Consider the following 23475-nt stretch of genomic DNA (forward strand, 5'->3'; position numbering starts at 1 on the left):
AGCTTTCTGCCATATCCAATGATTTTCATCACCTTATAGAGTATTTGTTTTAGCACTACCAGTCACACTAAGTTCCTATACAAATATACAGTCATGTTATAAAGTGTGTGGGCTAGGAATCTATTCTTTACAGGCAAACCACAATTCTTTAATTTGAAAAAAAAAAAAAAACCTGTGTGTTTGTCTGAATTTTATGTTGAACTCTGCTCACTTTGACCCACATTGGAGAGTATTGAGCTGGAATAATGAGCTGGACACACCACACAATGCAGTCTTTGTCTCACTTCTCATACTCACTCACTCACACATATTTCTACAGAACTGCTACTAATTATCAACTACTGAACCTCAAACAAACCTTATTTCTGTCTTCATCACTTTTGTTTCCTGCAGTTTTCAGTTTCAGAAGACATGTAATTCACATTTTCAGATGTGCAAACTGAACGGAGGCAACCACTCCAATGTGAACAACATTTATTCTTCATAGACACAAATGTCATTAAATAATATTTCACAAACAGCACATACAATTCTCTGGGGGGACATGTGGTGTTTTGAATAGCAACAAGTAGCCCTACTATAACACCCAAACTGAAGGCAGGAGTTTAAAAACAGTTCTCAAGTTCTCTAAAAAATGGTTTATTCATGGTTTTGGCACTGGTTGAGCTTGTTTGAGGAGTGAAAACTGAAGGAACAAATCATCATGCACCATTCACTGGACTATGATTCAGAGATAAAGGACAGTTGGTATCAGACCAGAGTTACAGTTAAGACTGTTTGTAGAAACAAAGTCACAAAGTAAGAGTTAGTATAATAAGATGCCACAAAGGAGTAGCATTACTGCACACCAGAGACAAAATATTGACGTGCCTTCATGCAACTCTACTGATTCACTGTAAAGACTCTAAAAAAAACCAGCAAGAATATCACAAGGAGCAGCTGGAGAAAATACATTGTTAATTAATTAATTGTTAATCATTACCAGTAACAGGAATACTGAAAATGTGGAGCTTTCTGCCAGTTATACAGCATGAGGTATTGTCCTATGGATGATTACAGTAGAAAATGGCAACGGTACTAAACAAAAATTAATGTAGTGTTTCAAATTTTTCTAGAAACACTAGACTAAATTGACCATGAATATTCTTTAAAGGTTTTTGCATCACGTCTATGATTTTCTAAGTAGTCAGGGCCGTAGCCAGGACTGGAAAAAATACTGAGGTCAACCAGTCGAAGTCCAGCTCACCCACCACTCCCCTCAACACCAAAATAGTTATTTATTATTTGTATTGTTTGCACTTTATTTATTCAATTAGCTGTTTATTTATATTTTCAAAACATATTTAAATGGAGAAGATCTTTCAAGGAAATTCCTCTGGGCTGGGTTGTCAATCCATCACTAAATTTGCACAATAAGTTCCTGAATTCTGAGTTACAACTAGATTCTTTTGAACTTGTGATTTATTAAGTCGGGTTGCAACATTAAAACTTAAAGCAAAGACTTATGTAGTGAGTGGGAAAGATCGTACGTGACTGTTGTAATATAATAGGCCCAACAATATTTTAAAAAGTGCCAGTCCTTTGTAAATGTGTGTGTCAGACAGTTCAGAATGACTGAAAAATATCTAAATATTAGCTTTGTCAGTTTGTCACTTGATTGTCTGTGTTTAGTAACAACTAATCTCTATGTAAGAACCAGTTTGCGTGTATAATCTGTTTTATTTTAGTCCTGAATAAATTTTAGTAAATACTTATGTTATAGGTAGGCAAAGTTTGAACTGAAGAACAGCTGGTGCTGTCACCTCCTGGTAACCAACAAATCATCTCAAACTAAAATAATAAATGTCAACACTTTGTTTCTATTTTCCCTATAAATAATACTAGGGTATATAGTTCTTTCCAGGAGACTTGTCAGGAACTAATAGAAAGTGTTACTGTTTTATCTCCCTAAATAAATGTCTGAATGCTGTCTCAGAGCTCTCTCTACACTCCACATTTCTTTATTATGAAGGATTAAAAGCTGCCAGATGTAAATATGTGAAGTTTATGAATCCTGGAATCAGCAAACAAAAGTACTCACCATGTCTTTGTTTTTAATTGTAGACTGTAAACTCCCCAAGGTCACTAAAACCAACAGTTTGCACAAACATGACCTCAGTAATCTCCATGTTAGTTACAACCCTGTACGTAGTTAGAGGCTTTTTACTTTGAAAATTAATCCCAATTGTCTTATTTTAATCAGAGTGTTGCATCCAGTTTGTAGGTTTTATTAATGGGGTTAAATAATGTAAATATTGTTCAAGGCTAAACTAAAGGAAATGCAGACTTTGTACAGAGACGCTGACAAAATGTGGTCGCAAACCATGAAAATATCATAATTTTAAAATAAATAGATCAAGAGACATTTTGAAATCACCACGACAAATTGAACAAAGAATGACTCAAAGAAACTAAAGGAAGTAAACACCTTAGGTAAACAGATTTTAGGTCCTCTCCCATATTGCCACAGTAGCAACTCTCACAGTCTTATAACAAAGCTCTTCCATTTTCACAGGTGTGATATGTTGATATGCAAATCTGTACAAAGTCCTGATGTGAGAAGAGGGAATGTAGTGAGAATTTTGTTTGTGTTGTGCTGCATGTTCACTTCTCTGCCTGCACAGCTCCCATGCACAGACTGCCCTCCTCCTCGATGGTCTCCAGCTCGTCCGTGCGGATGGCCTGTGTGATTAAATTCAACTCCTCACACATGGTCTCATACCGGTATGCCACCCGGATGTCTGGGACGTTGGTGCGTCTGATGTCGTTGCTCTCCTGCCCCTCTTTGATGTAGTTTGGACCAAGCCAGTAGCTCTTCATCTGATTCAGAAGAAGTCAGAATGAAATCAAACTGTCTGCAGAGCAACAGACTGAGGATGGGGGGGTGTAGATGTTGACAGTAAAACTGGATTATGTGGAATGTGCTGTAAGGTTTATTGGTACCTTATGAGAGAATCCGCTCATCAGCACACTGTTTCTGGCCAGCTCACACATATCACAGGAGCTCAGCTTCCACACCTGAGCAGCAATGCTGTATTCCTCCATCAAGGGCTCCTACACAGAGCAAAACATAAAGATCACAATCAAACTTACCCTGATGGCTGAGGGATTTCTGACACAATGCAGCATTTTTCATTAAACCTCAAGTAACTGAGTTTTCATTTCACTGTAAATACCCTAACATTGTTTACTAATTTTTGTATTTAAAGATGAAAAATAACTTAAGTTATTTTGATTGGTTTTGACCACTGTGGTTATTGCTGGTAAAAGTAAGTGTGTGTTGATAATAAGGGTCCCAGACTTTCATCTGAAATGACCACTGGAAGCAGAAACAAAAATAGAACAAGAGCAGAGAGTGTATCTGTTCTGCATCACATGCAGTAGATGCATTATTGTTTGCTATGAGTGCCTTGTGTGTAGGATACTTTGAATCTCACAGTGGAAAAGCAGGTTCTGGCAGCAAAACTATTCATTATCGCCTCAATGTTTTTTATGTCTATTGTAAAGCACTTTAAACTGTCTTGTTGAAACTTGCCTTGATTTACAGAGAAGCAACTACAGAGTGCAAATACAATGAATGGCTGGTGATGAAAAAATGAACCTGTCAGAAACCTGTTACTAGACTATCCAGTTTTTTGAGCACAAGCCTAAAAACAGTGTACCTAAAATAAAAAGGTTACTGTACTCTCTAACCTCTCATTTTCATGTGTTTATTTACATGAAATAAAGAACACAAGCTGTAGTAGTATCTTACAATGGAGAACACGTTGGAGCCATGGCTGCAAGCCTGAACCAACTCTGTGTCAATAGTTGTTGCAGCGAAATGAAGATCCTAAAATTCTTTGCACCGATACAATCAGGAGACTTTGAAACAATTTATAACTTGTCAAGGTTGTGTGAAGACTGAGAACCAAGGCCAAAGTGTCCCATGAAACCATACCACGGTTTAGGATTCTTGTGAGTTTAATAAGTCTTAAAATAGATTGATATTTTAATCTGTGTATAAGGAAATATTTTATTCTTTGCACCTATTGAGTGTCCAGCTCTGAGACCCATGTGAGGCCCCTAATGAACGCTTTATTGTGGACAGCTGTGCAGAAGTCAGACAATTAAGCTAACATACTCTCTGTTAAAAACATGTAGATTATACAATTATGCAGCATGTTTGTTTACCTCATGTACATAATTACAGTGATCAAAATGTCAGGGATTTCTGATTAGAACATATCTGCTCCAAAAAAAAAAGAAAAAAGAAAATACATTTTAAAAAATCTTTCCTCACTTCATACATATCCAATCCCTTAGTACCATTATTACTGTGTACACTGACCTTGGTGAAGTGAAACTGCAGAGGGTCATCTGTGGACAGAGAGACCATGAGGCCTCTGGACAGGTATTCTGGCAGAGGGTTACGATGGTAGCTAAGGAACAGGCTGTTATTGCTGAGCTGGGGACATGGCGATGCCAATCTGAGCCAGGTAGTACAGATACTGCAGCACAGGAGCCTAAAGGTACATAAGGCATAAAGCTTTGTGTTGTAGAAGTAAACAAGCAATACATCACAAGTACATTTAAGCATTTAAGGAAGCAACATTGTGACTAAAAAGACAGACATAAACCAGTTGATAGAGACTGGAATTTTCCTTAAATTCATCATTTCCCAACAAACTCTTGTGAGGATAAACTCTCCTCTGTGTGTGTGTGTGTGTGTGTGTGTGTGTGTGTGTGAGTGTGTGTGAAATGTTATAATATTGAGGTCCCACCTTCCTGAGCAGCAGCCCATGGGAGATGTTCTCTGACAGCATGAACCCAGACACCAGGTGATGGATTGGCCCCGCCTCCCCGCAGTGAGGGCGTAGGACAAACGTGTTAAACCCCCGCTGCCTGGAGAGAAAAGACACAGTTACAGGAAGAGGGTGACTTCAACAGCCTTAAGGGAGGTAACACTGGATTTCAGCTTTGTTTGGAGTGTCATTTAAACAGTAAAGCAGAGTTTCATCTGCATAAATCAACAACCACTGTGACAATAAAATAGGGCAAAAAAGAGTTACCCATTCCTAAAAGAGAGTAAGCTCTCTGGTAAATCTACAAGGGTGAAAAAAACAGTACCAGCTAAACAACTTTTTCACTTTCTTACTGTATTTTATTTAAACACCACAAACATACAACGAGAGACAGTTGGCAATAACAAAAGGCATGTTATGGCAACCAGTTGACCAAGGTGTGGTTACATACCTGCGCAGGTGATTCAGCACAGTCATGTTTGCATACATATAGTAGAGGTAGTAGGAATAGGGCGGGTTGTCCTCCTCTGTCCAGTTGACTGGCAGCGGACTGTCCAGATTGAAGATATGTTGCTCTGGTTTTGACTCGTCGTCCACACTGTCAAAACCCACAATCTGTGTGAGGGACCGAGAACAGATCCATGAAACCCTCTGAGGATTAACTACAGTAAATGTCAAAGATTAAATATACATATATACTCAGGGAAGACTGCATACATGCTGAAGGAAGAGGTGCAGCTGTGGATGGCTGCCGGGGTCGACTGTAACCTCGAACAGAGGCATGAAGATATTCTCCAGCATCTCCTGAAAGTTATACAGTTGTTTCTTTGTGTGGTAGACGTCACTTTAAAGACAGAATAAATACATATCAAGAAATTAGTTGTGGGATGATTATGGACGTGCTGATGAAACATTATATTTTACTCATGTATGCCACTGATATACAAAATGATTACTGACTGATGTAGCTGTCTGTAAAAGAAAACAAGCTAGAGATGGAGGAATTTGTCAGATCCTTTATTTCAGTAAAAGTAGAGATATCACTGAAAAAAATAGCAATGTTTTCTTTTCACTGGTAAAAGTACTGCATTAAAATTTTACTTAGGTAAACGTAAACAAGAATCATCAGCACAGAGCATTCAAGTGTTTAACGTCATGGACAAATTATCAGGAAAATGTATGAGATTTTTTCTCCAATTATTGATTATGCTTGCATTCTGACATCCACAATAAATGTGACACTCGTCTCCAGGTGTTTGTCATTACAAAAGTTACAGACCCTCTAATTCCTATCTTGGCATATTATATCTTAATATGTATTCTAATATTAGGGGAGTAAACAGTATAGTATCTCCTTGCAGTGTAGAAGTATAAAGTGGAATAAAATGATAACACTAGTATTTAATTATTGTACTTAAATACAGCACTTAGGTAAATGTATTTAGTTATGTTCCAGCACTGGGTTTACTCACAAGAGTCGTGGCACCTGTACGAGCCAGCGGACGTTGTTGGAGTAGACCTGATGTTTGACGGCCCACCTGGCCAGTTTGTCCCACTCGTCTCTGGAGCGGCCGTAGATCGACAGCCTGAGCTCCACGTTCTGGTACTTGCTCTCCTCCAGGTCAGCCATCACCTCCTGAGGAGCAGTGACACAAACAGTCAGCAGAGGGCGCCAGTGCCTCATACAGTCACTCTGCAGGCATCAGCAGCACTAGCAGTTTTAAAGGCACAAGCGATTGTTTATGCATTCAGTGAGCACCTTAATGATGTGACCAAAGTATTTCCCCTCGATGTGGTTGTCTGTTTTGATGAAGATCTCTCTCAGGATGGACTCGCCGATGGGGTTGTATTTGGCATTGAACTTATCGAATCGGTGGAAAGTGTTACGGTCCTGGAAAAAAAATTTAAATTAGTGTTGCATCTTTAATTTGCTGAAGCTGCCATTTAGTTGAATCACTGTACTTTTTTCTAACCAGGCAGCACATCTGAAATGATTAGCTCTTTATCTATCCTTCATGGGCGCCACTTACGGCGTGCATGTCCAGGGTGTCCACACTCAGGTCAAAGGCCGTCAGGTTCATGCTCTCAAACACCTCCATGAGTGTTTGTCCCTTTCCTCTTTCCACGTGAACAATCTCCTTAGGATACTTCTTCATGGCCCTTTTGATAAAGCGCAGGAGGTGTTTCTGGTTCATGCAGGACGAGGCGTGGATATGTGTGTCAACCTGTTCAGGCAAACAGTATACAAAATTATATATCTGAGTCTGGTTCTGGATTACAGCAACTAATTCTGATTAGGAAGAAAGTAGGAAGAGCTCTCAAGTTCACCTTACGGATATTGTAAAAGTCTCGATGTGGGACTTTCTTCTGTGCTGCCAGCTCTTTCATCTCATTCAGCAGGATGTGCATCTGGAACTTGGAGCTAAGATACTGCAGACGACGGTAGCAGAAGGACTTTCTGTGGCACATAACAAATAGTTCGCTTTCAGATGACAAAAATGCTTGGTGGTCTACCATCTAAATGGCTGAGTATGAATATTTGAAGTTAAATCTAACATACACTGGGCCGTTGATAATGAGGGCCATCATGACATTCATATCGGCGATGTACTCCTGCAGGTCTGGATACGGCAGGTCCAGCTCAGTGCTTCTGTTAGTAACATAAAAAATCTTAAGCAGCAGCCTCTCTGCTGCCAACAGAATGTGTGAACTGAGTCTAAAAACAGACGAGCATCTCGCCACACTACAAGATAAAGCATGCGCGTGTGAGTGATTCCTCACAAACGTCTCACTTTTCCATAATGCTCCTCGTTGTGTACACATGCATGACACCATCCACCATCTTGCAGCCGTAACCCATGTCAGGGGGCATGCTGGCGGGATCCTGGTTCTCGTACGGGTGTGTTTCAGAAACAGGTGGGTGCACTGTGGCATCTGAGGGGAAACAGAATGTCACGCTGTGTCACGGCTTTTGAAGGAGGTGGCAGCGCACATGCAATGACGATCTGATTTTAACAGCCTGCACGTTGTGACAGCCTGTTCAGGGGTGTGCAGCAGATGGATTGTGAAATCTGCGGGTGTGCCCAGTTATGTCTTAATCTCGTAATGTGAGAGCACTGCACATGACACTGGACATGACATGTTGTCAGATTAACATCAGATTACTAATTGTTTTTGAGTAAGCAGAGCTAGAATAGAGTTTTTTTATGTTATTATGATCATCATATGTTATTTTGATCGATCTGTATACCTGCAGTGACTGTTGTCTCTGGGATCTCTTCCTCATAAATATCCAAGTCCAGGGGCCTCTCACTCAGCTCCTGCAGGTAACGAGAGGTGGTCCTGCAGAAGCTCTGCAGCGACAGACCCATGTACTTCTGTCTGATGAACAGAGCCTTCACCACACATTTGGCAGCATCCAACAGATCTGTGAAGGGAACCTTGTTGCGAGAACAATTGAATAAAAAGGAATGAGGAGAGAAGCAAAGGGAAAAAAAACAATAAAATGTGTCTTTTTGAAGGAGGAGGTGTTATTTAACTGTGAGAAATACCACAAAAGAAATTATGTGTGAAACTTCTCTGATTCTTCCTGTGTTTGTGTAGTGACCACCCTGACTTACCCCACATTTCTCCTCTCCAGAAATAGTGACTCTCTGGTACTCTCTCTCTGGGACCAGCTCCCTCTCCTGGAGGTCAGGAGCTTGGCTCTGCTCCTTCATGTATCTAATGACAGATCAATAAATAAATACATTTCTGTCTTTGTAGTTTAAGACATATGTTTAGTGGATAATGAGACAACTATTGACTGTAGCCGGGGGGAAACACTCACTCGAGATCAGTGGCACTGTCAGTCTTCATGAACTCCTGTTTGGCTCGCAGGAGGATGTCAGGCTCAAACCTGAGGACAGAGCTCACTTTAGGATCATCACCGCACAGTCTCACATGCGTTCGTATATTAACCACCTACCTCCTTCCTTTCTCTTACTTACTTGACATCTTGGCTGATCTGCCGCTCGAGGCGATGGCGTCTCTCCTCCAGCTGTTCGATGGGGCTGTCCTCAGGAAATTCATAGGGGGCGCTGCGCATCTCACTCTCTGCCAGGCTGCGGGAGAACAGCTCCTTCACAAATACAGTTAACAACATTATGAAAGCCACAAGTAACTTTTACTGCATTAGGTTGATAACTGAGCACAATGACCAAGCACTGACTTCGGCAATCTCCTTGTACTTCCCGTCCATGGATGTGCGCAGGTCAATGGATTGTTTCAAGGCCACGGGGATCCCAGGCAGGGAATGCTGGGAAGTGAGGAGGTGGCGGTGACCACGGAGATCAACTGGAGATAAAGAGGGGGGAGAAAGAGGGAAAGAAAACATCAAATGAGGGAGAAAAAGTGTGCATCTTAGTGAGTGTTCAAAGAATAATGCAAGCTCTGTTTTGAGATTCAAAAAGTGTGGAACAGCACGTTAAAGCCTCATTATCTCCTAATGACACAAGACAGATGAGCGACCCCATATGTCACTCTAATGACACACGCAGCATCTAATTTCAGTTTGGAGAGATGATTAATCAGTTTTGCTTGCAACAGCTGTGCCCTATTATCTGTCAATGAGCTTATCAAACTTGATAAAAATAGCAAATGTCTTCTCCTTTTTACCCAGCAGGGAAAAACTGGGCTAGACATAAACATGAAGGAGATAAACTAGCTCAGTTAGCGTGATGTGAGTATTTTTACTTCATGATTTTTCCTTCCCTCAACATATCACTAATTCACAGTGACCAAAACAGTCTGCAGAAGCTTGTTGTTCCTCTGTCTGTGGGCCTTCACACAACAGTGGAGGTCTGAGCTCAGCGGCTGTTTGTGCCTTGAGACACAATAGACCATTCAGGTGGAGAGCCCATCAGCACATACACCGGCTAATACCCTCCATTGTTGCCATTGCAAGACTCTAGTTTTATACAAGCCCAGTTGTCATGGAAAGGAGACTCGGGACAAGAACGGCTGTGAGTGGATGCTGGGACACAAGGTTGTAAACGACAGTGGGGGAAAACAGAGAGGTTATATGTTTGGTAGTGAGAAACAGAAACAGAAACAGTGAGGAGAGATTATGCCTTCACTGCTGTGTTTCCCCCCTGGGTGTATATTTAATAGTCTTTCCGCAATGATATTAATCTTACCCTCGAAACTACACACCTGCCAATGAAATATTCATTATCCTCCTAAATATTTCAGCCTGTGTGTGCTAGAGTGTCAGTGGGCCTGTTGTCTGTAAGTATTTATAGACCATACACACAAGGTCAAAGAGGGTACGCTGTGTGATACCTGCAGCCTGACAATGAAACTGTAAGGTCTTTGTATTGTGCCCAGTCTGAATTAGTCTTATTTATTTAACACAGCATGTCTGAGTCGGTCTGCTGTGCGGGGACAGCAGAGAGGACCAGAGAGGCCAATTACGATTCGACAAAAAGCTTCATTAAAAGGTATAAAAACTCTTGATGGGGAGCACAGGATGGTAGCTATAAAGGAGGAGATGGTGCAATCATTGGCCAGACCACAACTCACCCCGTGTTTCCCACCTTCTGCTCAATACTATCCAATCAACACGTCCCACTCAGCACACAGGACAAGTATGCAGGCACCACAAGGCAGCAACATGAAGTCATAGCCTACACAAGTATATCAGACTAAAATAATTTAGCAAAAACTTAGAAACAAAACCTCTTCAGTGGATGAATATTCATGGGTGCTCATGCTTTGGCCCTTTCAGTGCTTAATAGTTGAGTTGTTTCAATATGAACTTTGAGTCTAAGTGAGTTAAAGTCAACTGTTGAAAATATATCTTATGACATAAAAACCAGACTAAGACTCTGCAGCCAGGCTGACAGCTCTGTGAGGCTGTATTAAGGCACCGCAGTGCTTCAGGTGAAGTAATGTCAGCTTGCTAAAAGGCTCACAGTTGCTAACATGCTAACATCCTGATGTTTAGCAGCTATAACATTTTCACCATCTTAGTTTTCTGTTGGTTTCTGTTTAATATCATTGTAAATTGCGTGTTTTGTGATTTTGTACTGCTGGTCAAGGTAAAATAAGACACCTGAAGACAGAATCTTGTGCATTATGTGATGTTGATGTGATGGCCATTTTGTTTTTTTCTTTAATTTTTTACGGACAAATGATCAATCGATTCTTTGAGAAAATAACCTAAAATTATTAGTTTCACTAGTGAAACTAATCATTTGTTGCTGTCTGAGCAAAATTTTAATGCACAGGACCAAAACTGTGTCATCTGCAAAGATTGTGGAAGAAACTCTACTGGCCACCTGGTAAATCATTTATATAGATAAGAAATAATACCATTAACTTCCCTCAGTTCAAAGAAAGGCTGGGTCAGTAAATTAAAAACACATGTTGTGATGATAAACTGTCCCCGCTGTCTTCGCCTCAGTCCACAATGCCAAGCGACAGATAGCCGCCCCTCGGGTGTTTGGAAGGGGCATGTCTGTGCAATGTAATGGCCAGCTAAGATGTTATCTCTGCTGTCAGTTTGGGGGCATATCAATTTGTCGTGATAGCAGTGGACACTGGCATAGAGTTCAGGAGGCAACCAGCAGCAAAAACATCATGCTGGGCCGCAGTAAAGCTGAGCCCAGTCAAGCTTTCCGGACCCGGAGCTAATCCCCTAATGGCTGCTATATTTGGATCGGTAGCATCTATGGTTACATAACAACTCATCCCCCCACAGTTGGATAGAAAACCACTTAGATATTAAAATCAGCCATGTTTCACTTGAACATATAGGCCTACTTCATAATCTAGTCAGCTTAAGCTTTTTATTGATCTAAGAGAGGAGCAGGGGGAAATCAGCTTGGGAGGTTGATAGAACACGAGTGACTCCACACACTGCCAGGTGCCTAGTACAAAGACATGTTGAATCAAAGACAACACATCACCAAATGTTGCTCAGCTCATCGTTTCATACTGCCGCTGAGCCTAAAAACGAGGTCAAAAAGTATCAGCTTGCAGGGGGACTTCCACTGCATGCATATTTCAGCAGCAATACAGAGCATGGAGAGTCCTAGCTCTAGGCTGTCTCAAATCGGACGATGGGGTGTAAAAGGTCCTTGGGGATGAAATGACAAGTGGAAAGTCATCTGAAGCCCACAGGTCAGAGAGAGAGGAGAAAGAGCTCAGGGGTCAAGAGACATCCTGTGGAACTCCATCTATAATACTGATTATTATTTTCCTCGCCTTGTTCAGCAAACTTGTTACAACTTCTCAGTGATATCCACAGGTTCCTGCCCACACAGAACACAATTTAACAACATGCACAGAACAGCCTCAGTGATTATATTCAAATATCCAAAAATTCCCTCTCTTTTATCCCCTTCTCCCTCCTCTCTCTCTCTGTTTCAACCACCACGCAAGCCATGCATCATCAGCCACTGTCTACCTGCCACCACTGACTATGCAGATTTGGTATTCAGCCCACAACAAATGCCAATGACTCACAGCTTCTGTGGCAAATGTCTCAGAGTAAAAGCTGCATGTACTCACAGCTGACATGTGTCAGTCCTGCTGAGAAGCAGGATTATTGGGTAATGACAAATATAAACAATGTAGCACTGGAGGTTTTGATATAGTTTTTTTTTTTTTTTTTTTTTTTGGATATGCTTCAGAACAGATACCAAAATAATACATGTTTCAATACCTTACTTTAAGGAATATGAATGTTTCTCTTCTTCAATTAAACAAAAGAAACCAAAGTTCTCAGATGTTAAATGCTGTACGCACATTTTTTTGGCCATATTTTAATCTAATTTGGGAAGAATCTGATCAATGATTGAAGTCACAAGCTTATGAATTAAATCAGCCATTCAATGCCAGCTTTCGGTACTTGAGAGTTTGCTATACTCTGTGCTCCGGATACATTTCAGTCATCAGGAAAAAGCTATCAAGGCTAAACACCCACCACCATGTTTTAGTGTCAGAAGATTTTGACTGAAGCAGTTTTGCCCCAACAACTAGGAGATCTATAAAATTATAAGAATAAAATCAGAAAAATCTACATAATTAACATAAAACACAGATACAAAATGTCAGTTCTCTTATCCTGCATTCTTTCACAAGAAAATGTTGCAGACACACAATTCAGCATAACTCGAGTTAAATCTGGCTGTGTACAATCATGCAGAGAGCCTCTTGTCCAAAAGAGAAACACACATTTGCACAGTAGGGAGAATGCAGCAGGATCCAACTCTGGATCTTCTCTGCTTCCTCCTCCAGCATCTCATACTGGCTCTGCATCAAACAGCTGACGTCTCTCAAGATTTGTAATCAAAGTCTTTGGTTTAGTTTCTGCAGCTGCATGAACTGCATGTCTGCAGGCCAGTGTTGGATTTCTAATAGAAACGTCCTTCCTGTGTTTCCTTCACTGCTTTCAGCCTCATCACTTGAACCATAAATAAAAGAAATACCAAAGATATGGAGGTAGAACACCCACTAGGCTTAAAAACAACCATTTCCTCAAAAGACATGAGCTAGTTTGTGGGACAATCAATCGACACACATTCTCCTCAGCACAGTAAAGGCAGCACTGCTCAGGGCTATTACACAAAGCCGTCAAGGGACAGGCAGAGGAGAGTGCCAGTGAGTGTGAAAGAGGCAGAGGAAAAAAACAGGGGGGGTGTTAGGGGGTGAGAGGGGAGAGGGTTGTTTGTGCTTTTTTTTTTTCTTTTTTCTTGAGGGTAGTGGAGCGTACCTGTCTCCTCAGAGCCTGCGTTAACCAGCAGCTAGCAGGGCCGGGAGAGGAGAGAGAGACAGAGAGGGAGAGAGAAAGAGAGGCTGTCCTGGCAGGGAGATGGAGCATGCCAAACGGCAAAAGGCCCAGGATGGCGTCTGCTGTCCTCTCAAGATGGGTTAAACATGATGAAGGGAGGGAGGGATGGAGAGAAACGAGAAAGAAAGAAACACTTCAAACACCCGGTCAAATGACAACACTGGTAAAAAAAACCCGCACACATTCGCTTTCACATCAACACACACTCGCAGAGTCAAACAGTCATCTCCTCTATTCCCTTGATCTGTCCCTGTCATACATACAAAGAGCTGGTCCAGCAGATCCATGAACTCCCCCCTCACATCCCAGTGTGTGACCCCCCTCTGCTCTGTCTGCCTCCTGGTTCAGGCCAGCTGTCGCTGCACTAGCTGCCTCTGGAGCTGATCCTCCTCATTTAAATGCCTCTGACATCTATCTGGAACGTACCACAGGAGGGAGAGGAGGCGGGGGGGTAAGTGATGTACATCACCAGCGGATGTGGATCCTCCTGCTTAGAGTTCCTCTAACGGCACCCCTCTCTTGGCTACGTAATCATCCATGCTGTGTTTTGCTGAGGGGACCATGTGTTGGGGATGTTTGTGTCATCTGTGTATATGCGTGTGAATAAAATGGTGCTGTCTCAGTGGTAAGGATTGAGATGTCATGGTCTTTTCTTCGCCAGCTGAACAGCGACAGTCTGAGGGAGATGACTGTCTAATAAATGAGACCTTGCCTTCTTCTCCTCTCACATGAATGAAATTAAAGGGCCAGCACATTGTCCCCATTATGGATCCAGCAGTAATTTCTGGAACACGCTATCCCACGCAATAAAAACAGAGCTGTGTGTATGCTGAATAATGAAATAACACATAAATAACTCAGTGACTGATGCAATTTCATGACAGAGAATAATACATGTTTGTGAAATCCTTCATTCTATCTGAAGCTCAAGGTTCTCTGCAGTCATATCTCTCTTCTGCACTGAATGTGTAAATTTGCTCTGGGTGACTACATGCACAGACTGTAAAAACTTCGCTGAAAAATGTGAATGTTTCCATGTCTCAGTTCACTGGTTACATCTTACTGGGCTGCACTCTATCTCAAATTTGTGTGAATTTCAGTTCTATTAAGATTTGGAGAAAAATGTCCAGTCGTGGCAGATAAAGACAATTAGACATTGATCTGACTTGTCTTCCAAACAAGGCTTCGGACCTTTAAATCAGTCCATAGAGATTTAGGGGAAAAAGCCAATTACTAAGTGTCTGAATGAGCTTTTCAGAAAGTGTTGGAAGCCTTATAGACAAAAAACAATGCTGATTGAATCTCTTGTTCTCTAAGACTTATTTCCATTCACTTGCAACCAAGGAGTAAAAGACATTTTTAAGCCAAATCAACACAAGTTTGTATTAAGTGTTTGCGCTGCCTATCTTATCTTTTCTTGCTCAATACTGTCTAGAGTTCAACTCAAGTTGTCTTAACTTGTAACTCAAAGCTGAATAAGAAATCTTTACCTTTCCTAACCCTGACACAAAATCTTATTTAAGAATCTGACCTTTGTGTGCTTCTTATACTTTTCTTAAGGATATTGCAATATTCTATATTTTTGTTATTGTCAACAAACCTCATAAAAACACCAAAACAACAATGTGTCAGTCTCTTAGTACTTTCTGACAAGTATTGTGGTTCATACAGAGGATGGAAATCTTTAGATTTAGATCTGTCTGACAAATATATTTTTATATTTTTTATTCTTTTTAAGAGAATTAAATTATTTCCTAAGACATAACTGTGTATTTGTTGGGAGTATTTCCAGTCATAGATTTGGTGATTTATTGAGTATTTACAGCAGCAGGATGTTGTGTGTAGGACTGAATAAACTATAGCTCCCATGTTCACCAAAACATGTCATCCAGTGCAACACTGTCACTCACTCATGTGTTTTAATAGTTTGTGGCACAGAGCACAGGCAATACTTGTTAGTGACGATAACATTTGACAGTAAGAAAAATATATATATATCACAGAATATCACAAGACTTATCCATTAAGGTCTGCTGATGATTTTTACAGCTTTTTTTTTCAACTATTTGCTTGATTTTCAAATTGTGCAGTCAAAATGTATCAACTGTCAAATTGTCTAAAGTCCAGTACATGTCCATATGTACCTGTGATGTCATACTATATGTTTTCACATATACCTCATGATTTGATAGTTGTTGGTAGGATTCATTTATTTTGGTTTTGGTCTTTTCATTGAATTTTTGACAGTCATTTCTGAAGACGTTTTCCTGGTCTGTTATCACAGCAAGAATGACCAGCATCTTATTATTTCAAAACCCTGATAATCCAATTAGAATTCCCATGTAAAACACTTTGACATAATTATGTAAAACAAAGACTGCAGCAACTTCAGACACTGCGATGCAACACAACAGTATACACAAACCTTTATATCTACACTTGGAACACTGTGGAAATACAATGTGAGCATTCACCAAGAGCAGCATTATATGCTGCTGAAACATATTTCCCTCCTCTTTTCAAGCTCATGGAGAGAGGTCCTCTTAAACTGGATTGCTCCAGTTTAACAAAAGCACTGTTGACAATCTGGATAGAAAAAGACAACAGGGAGTCAAATGAGACTACAAGCAAATTACCGCTCTACCTCTCAAGGTTAAATTGTTGTGTTTTTTTTCCAAGGCACTCAAAGGCCAAAATTGCTTTCAAGAGGAGTAATCAAATTGTTCTGGCCCCAAGAGGAGCACAACAAACAAGACTGCTGGTCATTGATTCATCAGCAGGGCTCCATTTATTCAGACCAGGCTCCCTCTGATGGTCGAATGTTGCATCACACACAAATCAACACAAGCTCATCAAGATGAGAGGCGTTCAATCAAGGACCAAATTATACCCTAGAGGATGGGAAACTATTATTCTACACAATCTAAACTAATCAATCAAATAAAAGCATTGATACCACAATTCAGAGATACTCCATTAGACCAAGTAAATGTATCCACTATGCAGAACGGTCCATTTCAAATGTTTATATCATTTATAAATTAAACTGTTAGATTATTATTATTGATGCATCAACACATTAATGGCATTTTGATTTTCAATTTAAGTTCCCCTACTTAGCATTTATAAGCAGTATATAAACATTTAATAAATCATTTATAAAATATTATCATGTAGTTGTAAGCAGATGTAAGTGTTTAGTAATGTATTTGTCAACTGTATTTCTCCTGTGGGCACTCATAAGTGGAGGCTGGTGTAGAAACAGATAATGAATGATAATATGGTAAAATACAGCTGAGGCTGGTTGACAAATACTATAAATGTCCTTATATATGCTTACAACTACATTACAGTGAGTTCTAAACTCTTAAATAAACTCTCTGTACACTGCCTGGGACAGAAAATAATGTGCTACCAAAACAGATGTGAAGCAGCATAACTGTACCTTTCAAAAAGGACTCGCTCTCAACAGGTTGATGTGTTGACAGCTGGCAGGTGTCTCTACAGTACATCTACTGCATCACCAAATATGAGCAACAAGACAACAAAGAGGTGGTCACACCCAGGGCAGAAGTCCATGAGACCTCTAAAAAGCCAGATGTTCACATAAGTAACAGACACACAGACACACTCCAGCAGTGACTGAAGGTTATCAGATGAAGGTGTGTTGGGGTCGGAGTCGATTGTTAATTACAATTCGGGCCATTACTTGTGCAGATTGCGTTACAGTAGGGAGTGACAGGGCTTAGCATTTAACCTACAAGGTCTCTCCTCCTGTCATTAGTGTATTTGTTCATAGCACAGACCCTGACACTGTGTGTGGGCACAGAATGATGACAAGGTGTGACACAACCAGAGGAGGCGTGAACGAGATGTGGGCAAAGTACAATGTGTTCAAAGGTCCATTATCAACATACTGCAATGTATGAATGACCATTCTGAATTAGTCAGTAGCCTGATCATAATAATGATCATAGTATTGCTCATGTTTTTTGATGTCATGGTATTGCTTTCTGGCAGGGGTGGAAGGTAATTCACTTCTACTGCAGTAAACTTCCACTCCACTGTCATTAGTTATGTTACAGTAAAACCCAAAAAGTACAAGCCAAAAGTACATTAACTTCAAAAGTAAAATGATTAAAAAATATCTGTACTGTAATTAAAATGCTACTTACACATGAATGTATCACTAATCTAATAATATGATATAAACTAATTTATCTATATCAATATTTTTTATCTGCTCTTGTGAGTAGTTATATCATTGTTTTTATCTGTTTTATTTCTGTAAGGTTTGCAAATTTGTTAGAAAATTATTATCACTGAACATGAGAATGTGTGTGTATTTTTGCTATTACTTAATATAATAATGACTGTTACTTTGTCACTTTCAATACAAAGCTTTCATCTGCATAAGTAAACATCTACTGCTGCGTGAGGTTCTTCTCATTTGAGCTGATTTTTTCAACAAGTGCGAAAACAGCACGAGGCACAGAACAGACTAACTGGTGAGTGGGTGACGCTCTAATCTCAGAACTACCTTTTTCACAGGCGGAGAAATGATTCACCCACTGCCATTCTCTGCTGAGTTCACTCCACACTACTTGCAATAATGTGCTAAATGTGGACAATGCCATGCCTCAGCTCTTCACACAATAACCACACAAGAGAGCAAAAGTCTGTCTGATAGACGTGGAACAGTGTATTATGTGCATACAGGGTCTATAACTTTTATAGAAAGCTACGCTGTGAATGATTCAAACTCATTTATAGCTGATTAGATACTGCTCCAGCCCTCCCACATCTGTTCTGCTCTGAACAGATGCTGATTGATCAGCGGAGAGCTTATTAGACTGGATCGAAAGTTCAGGATTCAGGAGTTCAGGAGGAATAATGAGCTAAAGCTCCCCCCATGTGCTAAGAGTCAATTTAGACAATCGTTAAGCAGACTGGTGAAATGAGAGTGTTAAAGAGATCTATAATGTATGATTCTGTTATGAGCAGCTGCAGCAGAAACAGGAATAGCAATCACTTTATTAAAGATGCATTAAGCATTTAAAAGCATGACACTTGCAATTATTCAAAAAGCCCATCTAATACAATCTAATTATCATGTGTCTGCAGCCTGTTTTCACTGCACATACTGCTATTTACACAGACTGAGTACTGTACAATCTGCCCCAAACTAGATGAGTGCCCTTTTGAAAAACAAAAGACGATGAGTCACCTAAATGTCATCTTTGCTTACTCAGATTGGTCCCTGGATGCTTTAACAACATAAAACGTGAATGTTATCTTAATGTGCTTCTGCAAATATTTCCTAGATCAAACCTCAGAGGCACCAGAACAGAATCTGTGCACAGTGTATGTTTCTTTTACAGCTATAGAAAAAGAAAAATGTATCACGACCAAATATAGAAGCCTGTTTATTAATTCCAGTCTGAGACTCCAGAGCAATTTTTGTAATAGCCACTGTCAACCTATGAGCTGTAAATGAGGGTAATCACAGACAACATCTTGACTTGGGGGGAAAGGGGGTGATGGTGAATCACTCAGACTTCCAGCTGTTGTGGCTGTTGCTGGGGTGAAAAATCAATCTCTGACTACCTTGGCAGTCAGTGCAACGTCACAGTATGTCACTGCTGTGTCCCGGGTGGTGACATGACCTGGGTGTGGGAGATTTTTAAAGATACAGTGTGTATTTTAAGATGATGCATGTATTATGTAATTCCAATATTTTCAAAAATCCACCAATAGGGGGAGATTATATCATCTTCTTCCAACACAAATAATCTAACTTCAAAGCACAGTGGTCCTGACAAAAGTGTGCCAATCTCTCTCATGCAGCCTTGTTTCAGGAATATTAACATTCATGTCTTGAGTATCTTGAAAGAGAGAATGAGCAGCGGGAGCAATTGAAATTATCTCCCCACACTTGCCTATTCATTTCTCGCTTAATGGAAGATAACCCTCAAGGACTAAATATGATGCTAAGTGAGACAGATATTTTCTCACACAGTATTTTTTACCCACTAACATGATGTGAAGACACTAATGGTCATAGAAAAATATGGCTATTTTCATGATATTAAAACCAACTGAATGAGCCTTTTTTACATTTCAGAGAGAATGTGTTTAGACTGAGAGATGACACTGAATGAACAGAGGGAGGGGTCTTCAAATGGCTGGTACTTTGTCATATGGTCATTCTACACTCTTTGTAGTTTGGATGAAAGGCTGATCAGTGTGTGCATACATCAGAGTGGAAGCTAATCCTTTCATTCAGCAGAGGGATCAAGTCCTGAGGTACCAACATACATATTCTCTCCCGGCCACATGCTGTCATCAGGCTGAGTGAAAAACACCATCAAAACATTTATCTAAGCAACACATCACTGTCCTCAGGGGAAAAGCATCAATACAGGGATAAAAACAGTGATGTTTTAGCTTAAGCTTTCATTTGCATTCACAATATGCAACATGTTTTGAAAGCCTGAAAGCCAAAGGGTCACTAACTCATGGATGAGCATGCACTCCTTTAAGATAAAACACGAAAACCAATGATGTATGAGTTTGGCAATATTTCAGCATGAAAACTGATTCATACAGTGTTGGCTGACCCTTTAACTTTGAGGATCTGGCTGAGGCTAGAGAAGATATACTGTATGTATTCTAAAAATAAGTCTGAAAATAAAGGATGAAAGGAAAAGCTAGAAGCCAGCACACTGACATGAAACTGCTGTGTACAAATACTGAAATCATCCACAGAGAGTGCCCTCCGCTGCACCTCCCCTAATCAACAGGTTCGCATTTCCCCAAACTACTCGTAGACAAAAAGTGTTGCACTCTGTCTTCTCTCCTCGTGAGTGACATATAAAAATGTAAAACTAGAGAAGAATATAGATGCACAGTCCAGAGCTTTGCTACCTCAGACTCATTTCATGAGAGATTCTCCCCTCTGTTACACTCAAACTGTGCTCCCTCCACTCACCTGTGCTCGCTGTGTACTGCAGGCTGCCCCGCTTCCTGAAGGGGGAGAGTGGCTTGTTTTTGGCCCCGGTGGCCCCAGCTGCAGACCCAGGGGGCAGGTTGGAGGACATCTTCCCAGGTTGTGCGGTTCAGCTTGACTCGAATGGGCAAAGGAGAGCTGAGTGAGTCAGAGCTGCAGAGGATGGAGCGTCGGAGAGCTACAGAGTGAGACAGGAGGAGAAAAGACAAGATAGACGACAGAAAGGAGAGAAGGGATGTAGCACAAATGCTAAGAGCTTGAGGGGGTTTGATTGCAGTCAGCGTAAATGTGTGTGTGCATGTGTGTGTGCGTGTGTGTGTGCTACGTGCCTGTGAGCAGGGATTTCCAGACTGGTTGGGCCAGCATGGGGCTGCGGAGCATCCCTCTGCAGCGAAACAAGCCCCGCCTCCTCCCAAAGACTCCCATGCCTGAGCTGCAGCGCTGATGGAGACTGGGGGCGTGATGGAGAGGCTCGGCTTCCCCCCTGCCAATACACATAGAAAAAACACACACACACAGGGTGCAAAACACACAGCAGCAGTGCGCAGTTCTGCTGTTGCCATGACAACCACAAATCTATGTGTGGGCAAACCAGTGGGGAGAAAAGTTGTGGTTACAGCAGAATTGAAATAGTAAAATGAATGCTGCAAACAAATGTTTATGATAATAAGAATAAGAATACGAGTGTAGTCTATAGTGAAAGCTAAAAAAAAATAAAAAGCACCAAAAGACTTCAACAACTAATAGACTGTTGTAAAATTAATTCATTTTCCCCAGAGGATCAATCACTTTACACCTCACTTTAGTCCCCCTTTAGGCCTGATTTTTTCCCACCCGAGATGGGTGGAGACCCACCCCAACCCTGGCTGGCATTTCGTTTTGTGTTAGGGTTAAGGATGAAGAGTCATGATTGGTTATAGTTGGAGTTCGAATATCGAGATAAGCCAATCAGAGGCAGGTAGGGGCGGGTCGTCATCCACCTCGGGTGGGAAAAAAGAGTGCCCACTGTATTCTTCTTGTTTTGTGTTTGGCACAGTTAATTTTGATTTAACTGCCAGCTAACTAGATTTTCACGAGTCAGTAAGCGAGCACCTTGATCCTTTACCGACAGACAGTGTTCGTGTATGATGGGTGAATGAGTGAAACTGTAATAACCATTAAAGCATGTCTCTCTTGTGCATATCAAAGTTACTGTGTGCTTACAATGCAGCTAGCCAATAAATGCTAACGTTAGCCGTCAAACGATTTGCAGGTATGGTAACATCTGACACTAGCATGTCACGGAAGTATAAATTAGCATCACAGAAACACCAGAATGAATCACTGTTAATGTCAGTCAGCACATAAACGAACTAACACGGCATATAGAAGGTAACTTTTATGTTATCTAAGTAGAAAAAAAAGAACTCACAGCCACTTCTCCCGAGGACGTGGGGAAGTGTAAGAAAGGAGGAGAAGCTTTTTCACGCACGTTTGTGTGTCTTGTTTACTCTCCCATAATTCACAGCACGTCTCTGGCAGCGAATCAAAGTAAAGGTCAATCATAAGTTCAATTCAAACCAGTATGATACTGTGTGACTATCTGGATAGTGATGAATTATCACAAATAATGTACATTAACCTCATTTTATTGACTTAAATCAGAGGGTTGAACAGTACCAGCAGTATACAAACATTTAAATTCAATATTCTGCTGAATTAAGGAGATTTTAATTGATTTAAGTTTGTCTATATACAGCCTTTGTCAGCAGTTACAGTGTCTCTTATGAAGACTATTAGTTTGAATTTAATATTTAATGTTCCATAATTTTAAGCGATTTGATGGAAGACACATGGAAGTGAAAAGTATTAATTGCCAAAAGCTGAGTCAATGAAAATGCATATTAACTGAAGACTATTATAATGAAACTTCAAAACTGTCAGTTGATCATAATTTCAAAGCAGCCTGCAGTGCACCTGCAGAGTATTCTTGGAAAAGAACTCACTGCATTGAAAAAACCCAGAGGAAGGAGGGAGACCAGCTAGACTTTAAATTATTAAAATTAAAGAACACCTTTAGTGAACCAAACACCACAGCAAATGCAAATGCAAAATGCACTGCCAAAAATGAAAGTATAAACAGAGGAGGGGGATATTTGCTGTATAATTAAAAAAAACCTCAATAATTATAAAAAGGATTTACATGACGTCAGCACGGGATGCAGAAATTAATATTATCATTCCAGAGAGACAGTCGAGAAATGCAGATGAGAGCACAAATGATAATTAGTCTCTTTCCCCTGTGCAGAATTTACATGCAAATGGTTCTCTGAAAACAGTCTAGGAGCTCACTGAAAAACATGTCATGATGATGGAAACCATGTGTCTATTGAGGCCTGAAGCATCATGATGTATATCTGTTTCCATATACAATCCTGCCACTAAAACTGGCACAAGCAAAGATGTGTACACTGTGTAGCCGTCGCCCCCTTGTGGTGTTTGTGGGGAAGTACTGAAACTGACAGCAGCACAGCACCGTACTGCAGTCTGTAAACTACAGAGAGTGATAAGCTGCTCAGTTACGTAACTGAAATAGAGCCATAAAGCTCACAGAGGTAAATAAACACCTTGACCAGAAGAAGATCTTTTCTTTAAAGTTGTTTGTTTCCTGTGTTTTCAGACAGAAACCTTTTTTGTGGCAGATTTAATTTGTCAAACTTTGCACAGAAGACAATGTAATGTCAGACACTATTTTCATATCTGAGAAAATGTTTAACAACCTCTATGTGTTTAGTGTCTTATAAGTCCATGTAGGGCTGGGCACTTCC

The 23475-nt window shown here is 40.5% G+C and overlaps 1 protein-coding gene across 1 annotated transcript; it reads right to left on the reverse strand.

The window, feature by feature from the left end:
* Positions 1-457: 457 nt before the first annotated feature.
* ampd2b (adenosine monophosphate deaminase 2b) lies at positions 458-22255 on the reverse strand. Its single transcript, XM_018665956.2, is given in 20 exon segments — positions 458-2859; positions 2983-3093; positions 4370-4486; positions 4488-4544; positions 4803-4923; positions 5275-5438; positions 5541-5667; positions 6296-6459; positions 6583-6714; positions 6854-7048; positions 7152-7281; positions 7384-7473; positions 7616-7757; positions 8074-8263; positions 8444-8546; positions 8653-8721; positions 8813-8943; positions 9034-9158; positions 20651-20846; positions 20998-22255. Coding segments are annotated over 19 exon segments (2493 nt in total). The 5' UTR covers positions 20760-20846; positions 20998-22255; the 3' UTR covers positions 458-2643.
* Between the last annotated feature and the right edge of the window lie 1220 nt (positions 22256-23475).

This window comes from Lates calcarifer, linkage group LG6, assembly GCF_001640805.2.
Source record: "Lates calcarifer isolate ASB-BC8 linkage group LG6, TLL_Latcal_v3, whole genome shotgun sequence".
Lineage (NCBI taxonomy): Eukaryota > Metazoa > Chordata > Actinopteri > Centropomidae > Lates > Lates calcarifer.